Source organism: Papaver somniferum, chromosome 4 (assembly GCF_003573695.1).
Source record: "Papaver somniferum cultivar HN1 chromosome 4, ASM357369v1, whole genome shotgun sequence".
Taxonomy (NCBI): domain Eukaryota; kingdom Viridiplantae; phylum Streptophyta; class Magnoliopsida; order Ranunculales; family Papaveraceae; genus Papaver; species Papaver somniferum.
The window spans coordinates 74616447-74638548 of NC_039361.1; the positions used below are offsets into that span (position 1 = coordinate 74616447).

The following is a 22102-nucleotide window of genomic DNA, read 5'->3' on the forward strand; positions in this document are numbered from 1 at the left end:
CAGAATATTGAGAAACTCTACTCGCTTTATCGGAAACTTCCAAAGTACAATTGAAATCCTATATGAGAATCCAAAAGAGTTCATTTGAAACAAAAAATAAATTAATCTCTTCCGATAAGGTTCTCTTAACAACATTTTCATTATCGCTATAGAGCACAGTAATCACAAAAATTCTTTGACCATACCAAAAATCAATAAATATAAGTTTGAGTATAAGAATGAAGTATGCCAACGGTCAAAACTTTAGGAGTCCAACCAATCCATATTCTAGTAGAACTATTATTCAAATAATTGTCAACGATGGAATTATTCCTAATTTTACTACTAATATTCTCATAAACATGAGTCTCAATTAACCTAACAAAAGATAATGTTTAGAATTTAGAAGCCTACTAGCAGCTACTTTATTTAAGGGATCATTTATACCCCTTAATTCCAACACCATGTTTTAAACATCATTTGGCGCATGAGGTTTTTTAAAAACTCTGACAAAATTCCTATTGTGTGCAACTTTCAAAGCAGCTCCAGAAACACCCAAACCAATACTTACTCCCCCATCGTAAGTATATCTGGTTAAATTTTGGCTTATGCCATTTAATTGGGGTCTATCAAATTTCCCTTCTCACTCCATCAAATTGCTATGGACTACCAAACTTCTCAAAAATGCTACTTTACCCCCAAATTAATTCCTAAAACTATCTCATATAAATACTAAAAAACATAAAAAACCTAAACCTAAAAAACTTTCTATGTCCATCCTAATCTTTCCAAATTCTCAAAACCCTAATCAATTTTTATTTTGATCCTATTCTCCAACTATCTTCATCCAACCAAGAAAGGTAAATCTCCATCAACCTGTTGTAGTTTTTTCATGTTCTCATTGATTTACATGTTTAAATTTTCGATCTTTGAAAACTCAAATCTCTGATCTTATCCAGAATCGGTTTATGTTGACATGCCGAATAAACCGATTCTGGGTTTTGTTCTTCGGCCATGAAGAGAATGCAGAGTAATCGGTTTATACGATGATTAACATCAACCGATTCTGGGTTTAGAAACGAAATATGAAAAGATATCCCCATAATCAGTATATAAGTGCTTTAGAAAAATCGGATTCTGGGTACAAATTTTTTTTTTTAACTGTGTGATCCATAATCGGGTGTTATGTGCTTGTTAATTTACCGATTAAGATTGTCTCTTCAGATTCTTTTACATAATCGGTTTTTATATCTATCTTACAAAAACAAATGTGTTTTTGCCCATCTGACGGTTCTGAATCAATCTTTTTAAGTAATCAATGGCTCTCATTGCTTTAAAAGTGGAACGAAGTGAAAGGGATAAATCGTGGTTCACACTGCACCCTCTTCGTACGCTCTCATCCAACGTCCTACATTCGAGTCTTCTCTCTTCATCTCATGTGTTACCTCTTCGTAGCACAGACGTTACGGCTCCCGATCTTCTTCTCTAATATTAGGGATCCTGATCTTCATTGTTATTGATTATTTGCACCACTCAAGCCCTTTCGTGAATCTCATTCATACCCATCAATCAATTCTTCATAGTACGTTACAAATGTCCACCTACTAAACTCTAATAGAGCTCATCATCTTCCCATGTTTCTTACGCCCCTCTCAAGAGCATTAGCTAACTAATAATTATTTTTGAGTTTCCCAACTCTAATTTTCGGGTTTCTCTTTCAATCACACGGGCCATAGATCAACTTCATATTTCCAAGTTATTTTCTTTGTTTTATTTCAGATGAAAAAAGGTGTCATCCATCTCGCATCCATCTCAGGTAAATACTACTTCGTTCGAGTCTTCCATATTCAGAATTTTACAACCTGTTGTCTAATTTAAGCTTCTACTATTGATGTTGTCTAAATAACTGTTATCTATCTTTAGTGAATTGGGTTGATTTTTCTTTTTAGATCTTACAAATATATCTTTTTGTATAACCATTGAATCCACAAACACTAAAAGTATGGCATTTGGTTTGTTGAATCCTTGATTGGCAATAAACTAAAATCCATGATTTTAGCTTACAAATCATGAGTTAATGTTATACTTTCTTTTAGTATCAACAATGATTTTACAATGCCTAGGTGTATCGGGGTTTCCTATAACTGTTTTTGATAGATATGCTTGGCAGCGGTTGTCTTTCAGAAGTATTGTAGATTAAGAAACTACATGTATATGAAGTTTAATTAAAGGCTTTTACTCTTATGATTTTTCTACAGTTCATCTGTAGAAAATAGGGCGCCCGGATTACAGTCATCCCTTCCAAACTCCCCGTAACAGCCGAATACAAAGCTTTCTCGCATATAGGCGAGGCAGAAGAAGGCAAACTTTGGACCACACGCGTTAGGATCATTAGGAAGTGGAATGAATTGCAGTTCATGGAGACCAACAAGGTCACGAGCCTGTACATCTTCATGCTAGATGACAATGTAAGTATTAGCTACAACTAATTTTTTGTATATTAAATTAGCTAATTACCAAGCACTTGTCAATTGTTACATGTGCGTCATGTTATCCTGTGGACTGATCAACAGGGGGATGAACTTCATGGGGTGGTTCCCAAGAAGTTAATTTGGAAGTCTGATCTGTTACTTCATGTTGGAAGAATATATTCCCTGAGGAGGTTCACTATTCTAGGAGAGAAAAAGATATTTACCCAGCTCATAATGAACATCGCCTATTCTTCAACTGGGTTACAAAGGTGACTTATATATTTGGCACTCAAGTTGAAATTCCTCATCACAAGTTCACTTTTATCCCTTTCAAAGATCTGGAGTCACATTCAGCCAACACCCATATAACACGGGTAATGGTTCAGTGTGCGAGTTCATTTGTTTATTAAAGTTCAGGCTTTCATGTTGCCGGCAATGAAAAGCTTATGCACTTCCTTATATGTTTTTGGCTTGTCAACAGATATTGTGGGTTTCCACTAAGGTGTTCTTCAACCTTTCCATTCCTGAGGTGCTTGACATTAAAGAAAGGTATACCATCATTGTGTATACTCCTCCACATACAGAAATGAATCTCAGTTATAAACCAGGTATGGTTTGTTGAGGAAAATAACATCGTCGCTTCTCTTATGGATTCATTAGAACCGAAAGCAAAGGTATCGTATTGAAGTATTTAACCAATTTTCTAAAAAGCTCAAGATATTTTTGATGTTCACACATCTGAATATCTGATAATGATAGTGTTTTGCATAGTTTAACTATACCTATAGAGTAACTTATGATACACCTTCATTGTTTAGTAGGCTTATGCATGTAAAAAATATTGGGAATTTTTCAGCTTATATTACTCTGTATCTTCACTTTACGGATTCAATACGACTGTTCAACAACCTGTTTCTTCAGCTTGATGATTGACAGTTTGAAAAAAACGAAACCTGCTCACAAGATCTGTCATTTTGCAATATTTTGTACATATCTTTTGGCTTGATAAGTATTACTCTTTTAATTGGATGTGGTAACTGGTAATGGTACACTCAGATTTTACTCAAAGTGTTTGTAAGAACCACGAAGTGGTAAAACTTGGATCTTCCGGTCTTTTAAGATGTGGTGGTTGATTGCAAGTGGTGGACATATGGATTACACATAGAATGGAGGAATTTCCACTTGGGGAGATTATACATATCAAACCGGAGACACTTGCAATAAGTACAAGGTATGATGTATCTCTTAGCTCTTCCAACTTATTTTTTCTATTTCATTTAAGCTTCTTGATGGATTTATGTTTTCATAGTCAAAAAATGGTAACCGTCGATGGTTATACGGACGTACCAGGGCTATTGTCATTCGACGTGCAAGTCCAAATCCACCTACCCCTCCTTGCTCCCCCAGACAGTCGTTTTAGCAAGTGTATGGCAGGGAAATTATGCTGTTGTGGCTAGAGTTTTGTGTAGTATAAGCATTGTCCACTAAGTGTTATTGTGTGCTGGAAAGACCACAAGCATTATTGCCCGAAAGAGATCCAATTTGGTCAATTAAACTAAAAAAATAAAAACATAAAAATAATATATTTTTTTTGGTAAAAAATCTGAATTGATTCTCCTTTTGATAGTTAAGGCTTCTCCGCTTTTGCAGCAAGCAATCAAGTTCAGGCTTTGCCAGTGGAAGAGGAGAGGGGGAGGCCTGGGATCTGTCAAAATTTCTATTGTTCACCTACTGAGCGTACTTCGCAACCACTCATCTTCATTATGTTTGCATCAACTACTGCAAGATATGGCTACTTCTAACGATGCATGTTATAGTGTTGCTGGTATGAAGGATTGTGTTTTGGGTCTTCAAGAGGTGCATTTGAGTAGGAAATTAGGTTATTTGTGAGAAATTAGAGAGGGTCACAAGGACATTTAATTCTGTAGCGAAACTGATCTCTTCTTCAAAATATTATTTGTCTTGCTTTGAAGGTGTTGAAGGAATTGAAGTATGAAGCATTTTTTTTACCCGTACCTATTAATGAGAAATACATGTGCTCTATTTTCCTGCTAAATCCCTGGATTCTTGCATTTCTGTGATGAGCAGAGATCAATTATAGTGTCAACAAAAGTGTGCAAGTGGGAAATGGGTAACCATGTGATATCGAGATGGATTTGACGTCTTTGTCAAAACACTTGCAACGCAGTTTCACTGTCAAATGAATGGTTTAAATGTAGTTTTGTGAAATCCTTAATTTGATTATTCACTTTGTTAGTTACTTGGTTCAGTATTGTTCTAACTTCTATGTAAACTATGGTCACTGCTTTCGCCAAAATAGACTCTTCACTGACAAATGTAATTATTTTTTTGCCTTGAGTATTGCATTGTATCAACCTCTATACCGGTTTGAATTTGAGACAGTTATGTACAACACGGGAAAAAACTTCAACGATACAACAATCAAAGAAATAATAACATTTAAACATCTGCGACTACAACATATAAAACTCTTATTTCTGTCTTGAAATAAACTAATTGTCCTTAATCAACTTGCAAACAGAAAAAAAAAAACATTATATTAAAAATACGAAAAATTCATTTTCATTTAACTCAATTTTTTTTTGGGAAACGATCGAAAAATAAAAATAGACACATATAATTGAGATCTATCCAAATAATGAATCACCAAAACTTTTTACTTCGATCATAGGCCTAATTTTAATTTTATTGAAAAAAGAAATGTTATTTTAACACTTATAATTGACCTAGCTAGGACACGTAGTACACTCGCAAGTTTGCGTTATTTGCATCCTTGCAAATGGGACAACAATCTATCTTGGAATCAGATTCCTTTCAAAGCTATATACACTGACACTGAAACCTCAATCTTTCCATAAACCTTCCTGACTTTTTGGGCGGTTTTCTTTTTCCTCTGCATCTTTTAAATTTATTTTTTTATCTTCTTGATTCCGAATGTCTTTTCCTCTATAAATACACAATTGAGCATCGTCATCTAAACCTTCCATATTACCGACCCATTAGTATCACCAAATCCTTCTATATTATCATGATTCACCTCCATCTTCTCAAATATCGAATATGGAAAAAATGCAGAGTGGTGTTATATTTTCAACCAGAAATGGTTGCAAACGTCGATGAAGATTCAATATAATGGTCCGAATACAACACAAAACAGTATCAAAGACCACCAATCTTTGGGGATCAACTCTAAAAATTATTATTTTAGGACAAAATAAAATAATTTACTTGACATTTTATAAGAAATTATTATTTTAATCAATTACAAGTGTACCGAATTCATAATTATTTGGATGATAAATATCTTAGATTTTCGTAGCCACAAGTTCTCATGAGTTAAAATAAATATTATCATAGTTTGTAGTGTTTATATATTTAAATTATTATGACAAAAAATTATCCTGACTTATGCCGTGCCGTTACGGCACGGGTTATTTCTAGTTTTCATATCACTGAACTTTTTTCTTGTGTTGTGCATAGATAACACATCTACATTTTGTTGTTGATGACATATGGTCGTTGCTTAGATGGGTATACTATTAAAATAGCGAAACCCACTCTAAAATTGTATCAATACTGTCATGTATATACTTCATTTATCAGCCTAATTTGTCCTTACGATAATATGCAAGTAGGATATGACACCTTAGAGAGTTCTGAAGAACGGGGACGACACGGTCTGGGTTAGTGTCGAGGCCAAATCTTAGAAGTGATAAATATCTGGTCTGGAGATTTTACTTAACTAAGTTGAAGTGTTTTGATTATACCTTTTCCAAAAATATTCCAAAATGGTAAGAAGCAGATGTATCAAAATAACTGTAACCAATCTTGATAGCTTTCGAAATCGGAAATTTCACTACTTCTTCCGATTCACGCTATGTAGCATTTCCCATACCTAATATAGGCATCACACTTCCAGAACTCAATATTACTGCATTTATATTACCCATACCTAATCTCTAGCTTCGTTTAGTACCTGTGTAGGAAAAGATAATCTATTGATTGGGGTGTTATCTTGTACTTGCTTATTGCTTGGATTGAATTTAGCTTTTATAGACTACAGTGCACCAACGCGTCCAATTATCTCTCACCACCAAATCGTTATCATATCTTGCTATTAGGTTATTTAATGAATGAACACGAAACTTCATGAAGGACAGAACAATATCCACTTTTGTTCTACATCCACGCAAAACTCCAGATAATTGGATGAAAAATTGGGAAGAGATCGAAAAATGGAGATTGAAATAACCAAAGAAACAACTGGGAGGCAATATACTCAAATAAAAATCCAAAGAATCGGTGCAACTTGGTGGAGCATTATACTTGAATGAAAATATTAGACTACGCCCCAACTTTTAACTTATAGATAGAGGTTGGATTTTTATATCTAGGTATCTAGCAACCGTAATAGATAAAATTACCAACCTTAACGCTTATGTGCTTGCCATATATAGCAAATTACGTTAAAAGCAACAGAATTATAGTGGGAGTTAAGTTAGATGTGTTCTTAATTATTTCGAGCATATGCTTCTTCATATTCTCGTAAGGTTTCAAAAGAAATTAAAGAAAAATCTTCCTTATTCTTCCACCTCTCTAAATCAAAAACAAAAAAAAGAAAAAAAATTGAGTTAAGCTAACTCAATTATTAATCTTAATTAGCATATTGGTCGTTAACAAAAATAGCAGAGTTAGAAATTTTAAAGATTACTATGACCCGTTTTTGTCTTTTTGCAGCCCTAATAATAGGTTTAAAAAAAAGTAAAAAAGTATACTGCAGTGTCGCCAAATTGTATGACTATCTTCTTAAGTTTTTCATTTTTTGTATGCTAGTACCACTGAATTGTGAATCAGAAGAATATAACTTGGAGTATACCAAGACCATTTATTGGAGTTCTCAGAAGCACCAGTACCCAAAACAAAAAGGAGCAATGTACAAAATTATTAGTGCAAAATTATAGCCATCAACTTAAAGATCACATGTTTATGGTACACATGATTTTTCTAGACTGCAAAAGATTTATTATATGTCAACTCAAACAACACCAGTGAAAAAGGTCGGTATTCATGAACTCGTACGTATTTTCTAGAATTTGATGCAGTTTTGGTGGCCGAGATCGATCAAAATAAACGTTCAACTTGGAAGGATGGTATCCAGTTTTGAGGGCCAAATCTTACTTAATTGTCTCAACAGTAGTCGCAGTATAAGATTTGTTGTGTGTCTTATCTGCCAACCTTTCGGTGAATATACAAATGAACAACACATAAAACACTCATATTTGTAAATGTAAACTTGATTGTCAACAGCAGTCTGACTTGCTTCCCCATTTTGGCAGCAATGTTAGTTACTAAAGCTCCACAGATATATGTGCCCATTTCTGGGTTTCCCCCACTTAACTAATGTACATATGCTGAAGAGATATATGTGCGAACTGTATCGGTGATTCTGGTGTCTTTAAACACGAAAGTCCTTGACATGGTTGGTGCCGAAAATGCAGAGCAGACATAAATTTAGAACTTTAATGCAAGTACTTGAACTTGCTCGGAGACCTTCGTTGACTGGAGGGATTCTTACGAACGCTAGGTTCCAACACTTCGAATTCTACTTCCCCATTTTGGAAGTTGTGAACATGGAAACTGTGTGATTGCACATGTCATATGTATGTTTATGTTAGTTACTTTTGCACATGCTTGCACGGGTCATATGTATCACATAAACCGATTATTTATGTTTGACATTCCTGTGTGATTTGTTTTCGAGAATCGGATTATATATGTTTAGTTATGTACCGATTGTTAACTTGATTATTACTATTATTATTTTTTTTTTCTTTCTTAAAAAATGCACCCCAAGGGCATATTATTGAGAATCAAAATCAATATTAAAATAGATGGTGGGTAACCTAACAACAAGCTGGGCACCAACACCTTTCTGAATAACGGTCCTAGCCTATGAAAAAGAGAATTGCCTATCTTAAAATTGGCATCATGTCTTGCCATGCAATTTCTTAATCTCTTTCAGAAAAATTAGAAAATCCGCACCAAGCTCACCAAAAGCAGATAAGGCCAACACACCAAAACCATAGCCGAGTGAAGTGCAAACATCTAAGTATTTATTATTCTTGCGAGTGATTGTTGCAGAAATGGCATGACCTGGTATGAAGTTACGTGTTTTAGCACTAGTGAACGGAGAGACCCCGGTGATATCAAGACAAACATTTTTGCCATCTTCCCAATTATAAACCATCATGTCCGCTAGCCTAAGATCCTTGTTATTAATGACGCCCAAAGAAACCTCTTTTCTAGCTACAATACCAGCTCTATAGCACATATCTGCTAAAACTATCTTTAACTAAATGATGTCTGAATTTAAGCCAAACCCCGCTAGCACAATGGATGGCGTGGTCTCCAACGATATCCATAAGCTTTCCGTAACAGGAACATTTACTATCTTTCTCAAAAAAGGGTATGGCCAAACGATATTGTAAGACAGAGCTAAACTGCCTAGGCCCAACTGCCTGGTTAAGCCCGGGTATAGGTATTGTCTTAAGGAAATCCATAGCATGATCAGATCTATTGCATTTCCAAACAGTAGCCTCACGTGTAGATAAAGAGAAGCTAGAAGGTACCTTTTCCCGGATAGCACCAAAGTAGATAGCTGCCAAAACTTCATGTATTGGGGGGGGGGGGGGGGGGGGGGCATCATTAATATTGAAGTCAGGAAAGGAAATCCCACAAGCTTGCGTGAATCTATGTAATGTATTATGGAAACCATGGCATAAGTCAGTTGTTACAGGCAACTTCAAAATAGAATTCGGCAAGTGCTGGGTCTGTGCCTGAGATGCAAGGTAGCAGTACTGCATAGTATCCGACATAGTAAGTATACCAAGACCACCATCTTTGATGGGGAGAGCGACTAGCCGTTGCTGGACTAAGCCAAAACCAGCCCCATCTCCGACTACAAGGCGACGAAGATATTGCATGAGATGATCATCAAAACGTTTTGCAACATTCTGAAGCGCCTTGGGGCAAGTAGTATGTAGGGAGAAATATAACCTCGATACTCCAGTGCAGCTGTGTAAAAGAAAAAGTTCACATTGAAGATCGTGCAACTCCTGAATCTTGTCCATGAGATGAACGGTTTTATCAACCCTATTCATCACCACATTGCTGCAGAAGTTCGTATCTAAGCTGATTGGTCCACCAAGCAGTTTAACACCGTCTTTTGGCTTACCAATATTCGCAGGAAATGCATTTTCAGTATCCCTTCTCAGGTCATAAGAAGGCCAAAATAATTCCGTATTTGAAATATTCAGATGTAACTCGTAGCCTGGTCCATCCTCTTGAAGAATCTTCAAAGCCTTGGAGTATATTCAGTTTATTATTATTATTATTATTATTATTATTTTGTAGATATGGACTTCAGACACCTAGCGTTTTATACTCGAGAGCTCACCTTGGAGGATATTCTTAGGGCACCAGAACCAGTGCCAGAAAGAAGACTCTATAAATTTTCTTCTGGGCGTGAGACCCGTCTTGAACAAGCCCTCGCACTGATAGACAAGCTTGCACTGGAAGAGCTTTATGAGGTCATGAGGTTCACTAGGAGAAGGAGGGACATGATTTCAGCTGAGAGGGATCGCCATGGATATTTGGAAGGTATGTGGGAAGAAATAGCTGAAGCTCAAGCCATGGATGAAGCAGAAGCTGCTGCTCTTGATGGTGATGCTGGTGGTGGTGATGCTGCTGCAAATGCTCCCGGTGGTGTTGCCGCTGCTGATGTTGGTGCTCCTGCTTTTTAAGTTTTTAAGTTTTAAGTTTTAGATACTAAAAGTTTAAGTTTATAAGACTTGTGGTTGTTTAAAGTTTGTAACACTCTTTTGGGATGGTTAAGGTTTATATTTTGGATGATCTTGGTGTTGAACTTATTGCACTTAAAGTTTTAATTATTATTATGTGTATCAAACAAGTTTATGCATGCTCAACAATTTTTTTACCAAAACACATGCCCACAATTGGTCTACTCGATATGTTCATATAATCCGATTGTTGAGGGTCCATCAGAGAAACGGTTTATGTGTGGGGTTAGTATAATCTGATTATTCATGCCTTAGAAATGCTGTTTTATCTGTATCTTTTTCAAGATAGAATCGGATCACATATGCATTTATATAAACCGATTAGTGTCGGTGAAAACCTAATTGGATTTTACAGAACTTCGAGAAGACCGATTATTTCAAATTATTTCACTTTTTTCAGAAAAAATAGTTGTTAGGGACTTTCTCTATATATAGAGAACTCATCCTTGGACCCCATTTGCCCCAAAATTGCTCATTATATTCCCTCTCATTCCATATACTCTACAACTACTCATTTCATACCTCCACAATGGCATCGTTTGACTCTGCCGAAGATTTGGCAATCACGAAAACATGGTACGCCGAAACTCGAATGAAAAATCAGTTCTCCGTAAGGGTAGATGCCGAAACCTTTCGGACAAAGGTACATAACAAATATAGGCAAGATTTTGGGAATTCTAATGGAAGAAGTGTTCAACAAGTCCATGATAGGCACCAAGTCATCGAAAGTGCGATACTTGCTTATTTAGCTATCCAACATCATATTTTGAACGCTAGCCACTTTAGCTTGTCCATTGAACATTTTGTAAGTGTTTTTGTGGTTTATTTTACATAATCCATGTTGTTTTATCTCCCAATGAAATGCCACTAACTAAGTAAGTTTGTGTAGTTTTTTTGTAGCATGAAGTCGTGAAAGCGCGCTACTTGGAGGGAAAGGGGGAAGCATTCGCATTCGATGCAAGCTATCACTTCATGGTTTCCAAAATTCCGAGGTATGCCCCGGAGATGATGATGGTTGGTGAATCGGACTCGGATTCCTTCGACGAAGATTGATGGTTTTAGAAGTTTTTGTGTAGGTTTTGTGGGTATACCTCTATGTAAACCCTCACGAGACTATAACTCGTCCACTAGGGTCGCCTAGGGGTTTAAAGGCTTGATGCATGTGCTAAATGCATCCTACAATAATGAAATGAATGAAAAAAAAAATTCTTATGAAAGACAACAATCGGTTTATACATGTCACATAAAACCCCAATTTGGACAATCGGATTATACATATGCCAACGTCAACCGATTATGGAAGTCCTCTATTAATTTTGGAAACACCAACCCAGAATCGGTTTACAAGTGCATGAATGTAAATCGATTCTGGGTACTGTTTACCAAAAAAAAAATCAGAATATTTAGGTTGTTTGATGTTTTGAAAAACTCTTTAACATTAGTTGATCTCACATCTAAAACATAATTAACACCTAATACTATTAATTAATGATAATTAATCAGGAGTAAAATAAGTACTTAGGTAACTGTTGGATAAGGGGTGGTGTGAAAGTTATTTCTGATGACCTTTTTTTTCATCTAGTAGCAGGCCCCAATTAAGTGGCATAGGCCCCAATTTAACCAAGTAAGTATAGGCTCTGCTTTCCGTTATATTTGTTGCCTCAGGTAATACTCCTTTTTGCACCCACGAATCATCATCCTACATATCTCGAACTTCTAAATCCTCAAGAACACCAAATTTATTATTGTCTTCGCCAGTACCTCCACATAAGTAGACTGCACCACCTAACCCTCATTTGTGATACGTATTATAAGCCTTTTAGCCTTCATCTCAGTCCTTGAATCCAAATCGATAGATTTTCCTTGAATAGGAACTTCAACACATCCCTCATCCACCTTAACCTCGCCCATACTTCCTTACTAGAATCCACCACCTTCCTTGGTTGGATATCCTTCGTCTCAATCACATGAATAAGCTTTTTTGCTTTTACAAGTCATTCTGTAATTATTAGTCAAACTAAATTCTTACAGAAGTCAAAAAAACAACTTCTGCAATGACATCCAAACAAGCTATTAGGCTTCTTTGAACACTTCTTCAAAGAATGACCAAAAGAGCTGCAAAAACTACACCTAAGAGGTTTCCAAGGATAACTCACTGGTATCCCAATCCTTTCTCAATAGGCAAACGTAAAGATTGAATAAGAACCAGAACAAAATCACCTGGAACCGATCCAAAATTAAATCTTGACTCGGGTCAACGTCCCTAGAAAAATCGCTTCTCTCTCACCTTGACTTTCTCTTTATTTCGCTATGTTGAGCATAGTACTCTAGGGACACTTAACTCATTTTATTTGTTTTGAGAATCCACCGGCTTCGTATCGACAGTAGTTAAGATTTTATTGTAATTAAAGGATGGATCCATTGTTTTTTCATTTCATTTCTGTTTTATGTAGTTCTTTATTCCAGGCGTGCAAGTCGTACTAAAACTTCCCCATAAACAGTTGTGGAAGAACAAGGACCATGGAGATAAACAGAAAATTATGAATGACATTATAATTTAGAGTTATTTACAAGCTGTACCATATACACGAGGGCTTATATAAGAGGCAGAAGAAACAGAAATTTTGTTAATGTTTACATCTGAAAATCCAGCTTCAAAAATGTATTTTCCTGTTTCTCTAGTGAGATGACATCCATCAGCAAGCAGTTGTTGTAAAGGGTCTGCTACATTCTGTACAAATCTGAGACCGGTGCCACCTAAAGAACATAAGTAAATGCAGTCAAATTCAAACAAGCTAAGCTGCAACCTTCATTTACTTCACTTTAAACTAGGGATATATAGATACCTTCTGCAGCCACATGTTCCATGAATACATATAAACCTCCGGGTTTCAGCACTCTCTTCACTTCTGATAGCAATGGTAGAATAAAATTTTAGCTTTTCTAAAAATGTCAAGGCATTTTGACAATGTCAAATTCTCCAGACTACAAAGTGCTATGTGGAATGCAATATAAGCAAATTTATGGAGGAAAGATGTACCAACAATGCATTTTCTAGAGTTAACTCTTCCATCTAACAAACAATGTATATTTATATGCAACAATGTGTTAAACATGGATCCCAATATAAGCAATCAATAGGCAAATCAGAAAATTTTCCAAGAATATAACATGGTCAAGGTGAGACTAAGTAATAACCGGGTAATAAAAACAATGGATAAGTCGGATCATTCTTGGTCAATGAGCGTATTAAGCTGTTTATGTAACCAAATATTTAATCACACTCATAAGAACGAGATGATCGGGGACTTAGTAGCTCAAGATTAAGACTAAGAAAATTTAACTAAATGATCAATGGAGTTCATGAGCTGTTAAAGATACGATAAGGTGTTCTTTATTGTGATTGAACTGATAAAAAGACGATTGTAAAGAAGATGACCAAAGCTTAGCAAAGCTAAACCTTTTAGAGTTGCTTTAACATCTTTAACGGAGCATAACACCAAAGTTCCAACTACTGCATCCATTGAAGCATCATTTGCTGGCAATGCCTCTCCAACCTGCAGAAAATATCAGCTATTAAATGAAAAGTGGGAGTACCCAAAGTTATTGAAAGTAAGCCTAAGTGTTATTATCAATATGACGACCCACAACCCTCTGACTCATCTCTACTCATACAAGGAAAACTGTCATGAGCTTGCATAATTAGCACTTTCAAGATACGAAGCAGCTAAGCAACAAGAACGTCAAATTGCATAGACTGTCAATGTGCCAGCTGCATTAACAATAAAGAATCACAGAAACACCATGCATTAAAAAGAACACACCACAAAAACAACAAAATGGCAGAATCATCAATATACTAAGTTCAATTCAAGATTGCACGGAAGTATTCTTCAAACATGACCAGCATTTCTACATGAAAGTACAAATATTTGGTGCAAAACTAAATCGAGTTAAGTGGGACGGAGACATACAGCTTGTGTGTAATAAAAATTAGTTGATGGTAAACCAGCCGCCAATGCTGCTGCGGCAGCGTATTTTTCCATCTTTTTATTTGGATCCACACCATAAACATGAACACCAACATCACCAGCATAATATTTGAGATTTGGGCCAGTACCAATACCAAGCTCCAATACATCCTTGCACTTTCTTCCCCTCAAACTACTAAAAAGCTTTTCTTTATAACCTGCAACCTTCCAAATAGCGACCAAAGCATTCACCATAAGTACACTCTTAAGTATAAGAATCTAATTCGCAAGAAAGAAGAAGAAGCAGAACATATTGAGTTCTTATAACAAGCAAAACTGAAAACTAACCTCATCCTCGTAAGACGCCATTCCCTTCTCCATAACTAATGCAAAGAACTCCTCATACCAATCCGGCTTTGGCGGGTGAACCCTATTCAGCATTGCCTGGAAGGGAAAAAAAACAATTCTAATTCTGTGATTTCGGATGAACTAATGAAAGATTAAGCTAACTGCACTGGAAATTGAGTGTGATATACCCATAAATTTTGGGGCAAGTTACTAATTAAAGGAGATAAAAGATGGACGTTTGAATTAGACTGTGAATCAGAAGCATTTGATGATGATGAAACTGGAAGCAATGATGTTGCTGAGAATCCAATAAAATGTCTTCGTCCACAAGAGCAGAATCTACTGGTGTGTAATGAATCCAACAGATAGGATCCGTTCTTCTTCTTCTCCGATTGTTCCAAACCTGTCTCCTTCGAAGACGATTCGCAAGGAATTGTAGAAGTAGAAAATAAATTAGGGGGGCATAGAGTTCTGGTAGAGGGAAGAAATGATGAAGAGAACTGTGGGAGTAGAGAAAATGAATGGTGCATCATTGTATTTTTGTCTAGTTAGAACCTCTGCAAGTGGTGTCTACTGTCCAAGTAGTACAAACGATTTTGCCACCCGTCATCAAACCCGGATAAAGTTACAACCCGTTTGCACCGTGTACATTAATCATATTTCAGGACTGTTAGTGTTAAAAGGTTATCACTAATCATTCCCCATTACAACTAAACTAGAAGATGGTTGTAAAACCAACGGATGCTCTAAACAGTGTAGTCAAAAATACGAGATTAACAAAACGAGAAAAAAAACACTAGCTCTCTAGCGGGTACTAGCACAGGTAAGGTAAAATCATTTTACTACCGGATTTATGTTTATGAACAACTGAACTTCTCCGAGGTCAGAGTACAGCAGCTAGACTAACACGTGGCTAAAACATAATAGAGTGCTCCTGTACTATCAATCAATGCATACATAGTAACAAAACACAGCATTTTCATGCTTCCAAAATATAATCAAGTACATCATTTGTTAGAAACCATGTTCAGCAAATGGTGTCTATATATATACATTTTTCAACGCGCAACCCCCTCGTCAGTAATTAGCATATGCACAGACACAACCTGAATTTTAGGTGTAATACACGAATTACTATTTGGAAGGTTGTGTATCAGTCGATCTTGCCTGCATATTTGGATCTTGTTCGTGAGACCTGTAAATAACAACCATACAATTAAATCAGTTCGGTATAACCAAAAACAACAAAAAATGATTCAGCTTATTGTTGTCTAATGTAAATAATACTATAAGATAAAGAGGTGTTTAGCAGCTTAAAGGGCACTCCAACACAATACTACACAAACTTGAGCTTTTTCGGATAACACAGTACCTATAACAGTTTCCACGTTTCTAGTGATGAGATCATGAAAATATGAAAAGAAGATCCATATATAGAGGAAAAACCACAAAATACTGCACAAACTTGAGCTTTTTCATATGACTTCCTTAAAATAGAATATGACTCACTCACTGTATTGCACCAGAGGTACCAAGGCCAGCTGGCAATGAACCTTCAAAAGCATTTGCTACCGCTTCGACAGTTTCTGAGAGAGCTGTCTTCATATCAGAGATTATGGACTCCATATGCTCTTTATACTTCGAAGCAGAATCAACCAGGGAGAGTAATTCACGAGCACACATCTGGATTTCTTCCACCTGCTGTTTGATAGTAAATTGTAACTTCGTCTTGGAGATCTGCTGAGGAAATTCTTAAGATGCTTAGATAATAGTTTTAGTTGGAATTATCATCTACGTATAGGCCAGATTTCAGAAAATAATAAACTGACATAGTACATACCTTCACAAATTCTTCTGCTTCTCTTTCCATCATCTCTACATTATGTCTCTCTCTTTCGACCTCTTCACTCATTCTCTTTGCTTCAACAGCACACTTTGATGTAAAATCTTCCGATTCCTTCCTCATCAAGCTTAAATGAGATTCAAGCTGAAAAGAAAAATCAATTTGTCAGCAGCTTAGTGTTTGAGCACCTGCTTGGTGTTTAAACATCTTATTCACCTCCACAGATAATAAGTTACATAAGGAAATAGATAAACAACTAACTGATCTCAAAGATAGAATTCAAAATTGTTGCCTAAATATAGTTCTTACTTGATAGAAATTTTATTAAATCAAAGATCAAATATTCTTCAAGATCTGATACACCTTATGATATTTGCATGGGTGACTGTTTAGATACTTATTTGAATTCATAAGCATATACACAAAACCAATTAACCCACTCCATATTAAACTGCAACCTCTATAAAGACTCAACGAAACTCAACATTGATGAACCAATCCCTCCGTATTATGACAGTGTGTCCAGTAATATAAACAACAGTCCGAGAAAATCATAGCAGCTATCAGACTAATATCTTGCTCCCAAAAGCGGTACCAGTGCTCATGTCACGAAAGACAACATGATTCTGTTAACAACTAGAGTTTTGTTGCAGATTTACAAACGAAACCAGCAAAAGATCAGGTGACCTTCGCTTTGGCACTGCCGCTTAATGCCTCTTTGGTGAACATACAGTTGGCAAAGAGTACAGTGAATTGGGGGGAAACAGTCACATCTATCCAAGTACAAAGTTCTTTGTTTTTTAGATCTGATACTAAAACCAAAATGAGCTTGACCTAAAATGTTAAAAAGAGGAAAATGTGTAAAATCTCCAAACGTTATAATGTTAAACAGTGCAATGAAAGCATATTTAGTTATCATGTGCACACTATGGCCAAAGTGTCCAAGTGCTGGGTAAGAGTGTTGGTTGACAAAAACGGTGGAAAATCCAAAAAAGCAACATGTCCTAGTATTACTGCTTTAAAGATGCTGCAGTTACCAACTGAATAATGTTTCCTTTCCATTCTGTAATATGTTACCTTTGCTGATGGTTAACCACCTTCATCCTAGAGAATCAGTCACCAGCTCTTACTTCCACTAAAAAAAAATGATTATACCAGAGTAGGAATCTTAAGGAAAGATGCAAAACACAATTTTCTTGTTCATAGGTACTTCATTGAATTTTAAATTAAGCCACAAAGTGGTTTGCTAATCACATGTGTTCTTACTACTTGGTTCTCCATTTTACTTAAAAATCTGTTTCTCTAAGGTGCTCAAATATACGAAAAGTCTGTAGAGCACTAGCACAAATGCAAAGATTCTTATTTAGTTCTGTATAGTTGAAACACCGATTCTTTTCGACTTACGACCGTAATATATCATAACGGTAGTATGCTTGCCAGGACTTCGGTCAACAAATAATCACAAATTGCATATGAAAAATAATCAAATAACTATAAACTTGAAGGAAACATTTAAAAAAGATATAACTCTGATGATAACAATAAAAATCAATGTCAACAAGCAAAAGCTCAGAACATGATCCAAGATCAATTACTTAGCCAGGATAGACGCATCTAAAAGCAGGAGCATTGTATTTATTTTACTTTATTAGGAAAATCTTATAGAGAGAACATCAAGCAGGCTTGCTTTCACCACCATATTCTAAATAATATTAGCATCTAGGTTTGGCGTTTTGTTGAACAAATGAAAGAAATATGCATTCTTTATGAACCATGCTGAATATAACATTAATACGTACCATATCAATTTTGGACTGAAGTTCTACAAGATGATTTCTTTTTGCCTCAAGCTTTGCAGCATTTTCGGTCGACTGTTGTTGCAGGAAAATCAGTTCCTCAAACTTTGCAACAGAGCTTTTCTTTATGTCTTCTGATAAAGCATTGAGTGCAACTTTGAGAGTTTTGTAGTCAATCCCCAAAACATCCGTAGGAGTAGAACCTTCGGGATTAAGCAAATACTGATATTCATTTCCAAGCTTTAACCTAGAAAGGACAAAAAAGATGTCAATCATGAACTGTCATTCCTAGCAGTTGGGGCTAAAAATTCAACAAGAAAGGCCACCAGAGAAAGAAATATAGTCATAAGGTAGGACAACTTATCAGACATATTTACCTAATGAGTGAATTTCACATTCAAAGTGGACCTTACTTGAACTCCGGAGATACCTGCTACCTAGGAAGCTAGTCAACTAAAGCTACTGAAACCAGGGTATCTGTCTTTGAATTAATAAAGCATTTAACCTAAAAGAGGGACATATCTAAAGCCTTTATCGTAAAAAGTTCTCATTCCCAACAGCACCAAATGAACAGCAAGTGAAGTCGTTAATAATATAAGCAAGGTTACGAACACCACGAGCTTCAAAAAAAATGACGGCGATCCCTGATTAAATTTGTTTTATTTAGACAGAGAGAATGATGACTCCATAGGGGTTTAGCTTTTAGGTGAAGTTGTAGGTAGTCAATAAATGCTCCTCACACTGCATGATTCGCAAGGAGAAAACATTTTAGATGTATTATGATGCACTTTTGAAAATAAATTTCCACATGATCACAATGGTACGATGAATATGTCAAGAGTGCTATGTTTTTTCCGGACCATGAACATAACAAACACAGCTGAGCAAAAACAATGAAATACACAATCTTTCTTCTTTTACATAAATCAAGTACAGATAGGAGTATGTAGTCTATGATGACATTAAAACATGATGCTGCTTGAGCTTCACTTATTTATATGAAAGAAGTCAAAGAACCATAAACAAATATCCACAACCAGCTTTGATTTTAAACCTTATTTTTCCCAAGAAAATTAAAATTCCAGTTGGAAATATGCCATAAATGGTCAAATTCTTGGATGATATGGGTCAATTAGAGATTCTTACACATGCAAGTTGAGACATTATTGTTGTTTGAACAACACCGCTAGTAGAAAATACGAAACTATTTAAATGTCAATTCTGATTCGAGTTTTGGCATGAGTTGAATGGATATGCTAATATTCATTGATGAGGCCACCTGAACTATTAAAATGTTAAGCTACCTATTGATATTTGTGATGATTCTACAGACAGTCAACCAACAGTCTTTACTCAGTTTTAGCGAAACACTAAATTAAACTCATATGAAATGAGAAATTTGCACTTTTATGACGACAAAGAGTCGAAGACGTCCACAAGTGCTGAAGTCGGTGTCAATGCAATATATAATGTCAAAAGTTCAAGTAAATGTATTTCAGTAAATAAGTAACAATGACAAAGAGTATAGGAATATCACCTTCTGATAGCCTGGTTACAATCGATAGGAAGATTCTCAAGCTCCTTAAACTTGTGACTAATTTGCGAGTCAAGATCCCACGCCTTCTCTTCCCATGCACTTCTTTCAACTTCAGCCTCCGTAATATCCCTCTCAATAGCTTGTAACTCCTTTTTCATCCTATCTGCATCTCTCATGTTGACAGTCTGCGCTTCAATACGCTTCTTCAACTCATCATTCTCCTCGCAAATCCTACGATTCTCCTCAACCTTGGCATCCAATTCCTTCTCTTTTACCTTCAACTCATTGTCTACAATCTCAATTCTACTTGTATACTCATTAATAATCGCATGAAACTTCTTGATATCCTCTTCCAACATAGATTTCTCCTTCTCAAGCACCTCTCTAGCGGACGGCGCCCATCTTAAACTCTCAATTTTTTTCTCGAGCTCAGTAATCTCCTCCAGCAACAATTTAACCTTATTCTCAACAGACATCCTTTCGGACTCTAATTTCTTTATAAACTCATCATCTAAAGCATCAACCTCATCATCTTCACCACTAATATAATGACTATAACTCCTCAAAGTGTAATCAAGAAGTTTATTATCATTTAAAGATCTCGTAGTAGTGGTCATGGTAGTGGATCCAATATGATCATTATAAATGCAACATTGAACTAACCAGTGAATAACAGCAAGTAAAGAAGGCCAAGAATGAGGTATACCTGGATTTTTCAACACAGATTTGTTAATCCTAATAGGACAATTTAAGAAATTCAGTAAAATCGGTACATCTTCTTCAATCTTGACCGAAGAAGAAGATGAAGAATCGGTGAAACTGAGACGAAAGAGAATGAAACGGAGAGTAGATGTTATATCTTTAGCTGATGGAAGTGGTGGTTTGAGATGGAAAGATGTTGAATGAGATGAAAGATACGAGTTTATAGATTTTAAGGCATGGTTTTGATATGATTTGTCATTTATTTGAATACTAGGGTTTCGACCCATTGAGGAACTAGAGCGCTGATTAGTGGTTCCCATGCTTGAGAAACTCGCGTCTGAATCTCGTGGGTTGTTGGTTGTGCCCCTTCTTCCTGTTCCTCTCATCTTCAATGTACGTTGCTGAGAAATTCAGGGTTTTGAGATCGCGGAGTCAAAGACTATCGGGGATGAGGCGGTTAGAAATGAATTTTCCCACATAAAGTGAAAAGGGCGGGAAAACTATTACTCGGACTCTCGCAGTACCTAAAAGAAGGGGAAAATGGCGGGAACTTGGATTTGGGTCTAGAATCTTCCTAAGGCTAAGAACTTGTTTGTTTGCAGCTGACTCGGCGTCTGAATCTGAGTCAACCCCTGACTCGGACCGAGTCAGCAGTCAGAGCGTTTGTTTTCCATTTTGAGTCAGATCTGACTCGACCTCTGACTCAGACATAACCCCTGACTCGGACTCATTTGAGTCAGGTAACAAAATACCCCTGACTCATGGGACCAAACCACTAACTCACTTATTTCCGAGTCAGATGAGTCAGATCTGACTCAAAACAAACATATCGACTCAGATCCAGATGAGTCGGGTGATTTCACTCAGATCCAGATGATTCAGATCCAGACGACTCAGATGAGTCAGGAGTAAACAAACATGGTGTAAGTCATATGGGCTAGATATCTAGCTGCTAGATTGGCCATCCACGTCAGCTAGGACAACCTCCTAAGTCTTAGGGATGGCTAATCTAGCAGCTAGATTAGAAGACCACGTCAGCGGGACCACCATCTAGCTTTGAACAGTTCAGCGCTGAGCGTTGTTTGGTTCAGCGCTTTAAATTTCAGTCGTTAGATCAGAAAATTTTCTCTCAGCGTTGAATGGTTCAACGTTTTGGTTATTTTTTGAGCGCTGAACGGTTCAACTTTTAAAACTAACTGCTAGTTGAACTGCGGGGAAATGCTAGGAGAGAGAAGTAGCAGGTACAGGTGTTAACTTTTTTCCCACACTTATTTTTTGATTTGCAGCTCAATCTAGCCCATAGGACTTAGCCTAATTGTCTCCTTGAAGAGGAGTAGGGACGCTTATGACTCCATAGTCTTGACAATTAGGCAACTCCAATGGGACAAGTTTAGTTTGATGATTTGCCATGTCAGGTGAATTCACAAACTCACTTAATGTATGGATTGTTTCCTGGGACAAACAGAGATGACTTTTGCATGTTGGTGCGAGCTGAGACTCTCCTCAATTTGAGACAACCATACCAGGTTGATGCGGCAATGGTCATTTTTCAACCTTAAAATAAAAGATATATTT

General features: G+C 36.4%; 2 protein-coding genes and 1 long non-coding RNA gene across 8 annotated transcripts; 1 reads left to right on the forward strand and 2 right to left on the reverse strand.

Moving 5' to 3' along the window:
• The first annotated feature begins 1337 nt into the window (after nucleotides 1–1337).
• Nucleotides 1338–4466, forward strand: LOC113275920. 2 transcript variants are annotated; one of them, XR_003323821.1, is made up of 6 exons: nucleotides 1341–1795; nucleotides 2238–2447; nucleotides 2553–2824; nucleotides 2932–3124; nucleotides 3507–3681; nucleotides 4101–4466. It is a non-coding gene; the product is annotated as an uncharacterized LOC113275920 (long non-coding RNA). The 2 variants fall into 2 exon arrangements; XR_003323820.1 differs by having other exon boundaries at nucleotides 1338–1795; nucleotides 2932–3681.
• An 8391-nt stretch (nucleotides 4467–12857) lies between these two features.
• On the reverse strand, nucleotides 12858–15186 carry LOC113273989 (methyltransferase-like protein 7A). 4 transcript variants are annotated; one of them, XM_026523546.1, is made up of 6 exons: nucleotides 14886–15186; nucleotides 14650–14745; nucleotides 14305–14526; nucleotides 13791–13887; nucleotides 13177–13239; nucleotides 12858–13087 (listed from the first exon to the last, which is right to left on the reverse strand). In XM_026523546.1, exons 1-6 carry the CDS (start codon nucleotides 15180–15182, stop codon nucleotides 12894–12896), a joined length of 969 nt encoding a protein of 322 aa, XP_026379331.1. In that variant the 5' UTR covers nucleotides 15183–15186; the 3' UTR covers nucleotides 12858–12893. The 4 variants fall into 4 exon arrangements, with proteins under 4 accessions (XP_026379331.1, XP_026379330.1, XP_026379329.1 ...); XM_026523545.1 differs by having other exon boundaries at nucleotides 13177–13236; nucleotides 14838–15186; XM_026523544.1 differs by having other exon boundaries at nucleotides 14838–15186.
• Nucleotides 15187–15586: 400 nt separating this feature from the next.
• Nucleotides 15587–20995, reverse strand: LOC113273990 (kinetochore protein NDC80 homolog). 2 transcript variants are annotated; one of them, XM_026523548.1, is made up of 5 exons: nucleotides 19826–20995; nucleotides 18292–18535; nucleotides 16490–16636; nucleotides 16163–16386; nucleotides 15587–15844 (listed from the first exon to the last, which is right to left on the reverse strand). In XM_026523548.1, exons 1-5 carry the CDS (start codon nucleotides 20911–20913, stop codon nucleotides 15784–15786), a joined length of 1764 nt encoding a protein of 587 aa, XP_026379333.1. In that variant the 5' UTR covers nucleotides 20914–20995; the 3' UTR covers nucleotides 15587–15783. The 2 variants fall into 2 exon arrangements, with proteins under 2 accessions (XP_026379333.1, XP_026379334.1); XM_026523549.1 differs by having other exon boundaries at nucleotides 16159–16386.
• Between the last annotated feature and the right edge of the window lie 1107 nt (nucleotides 20996–22102).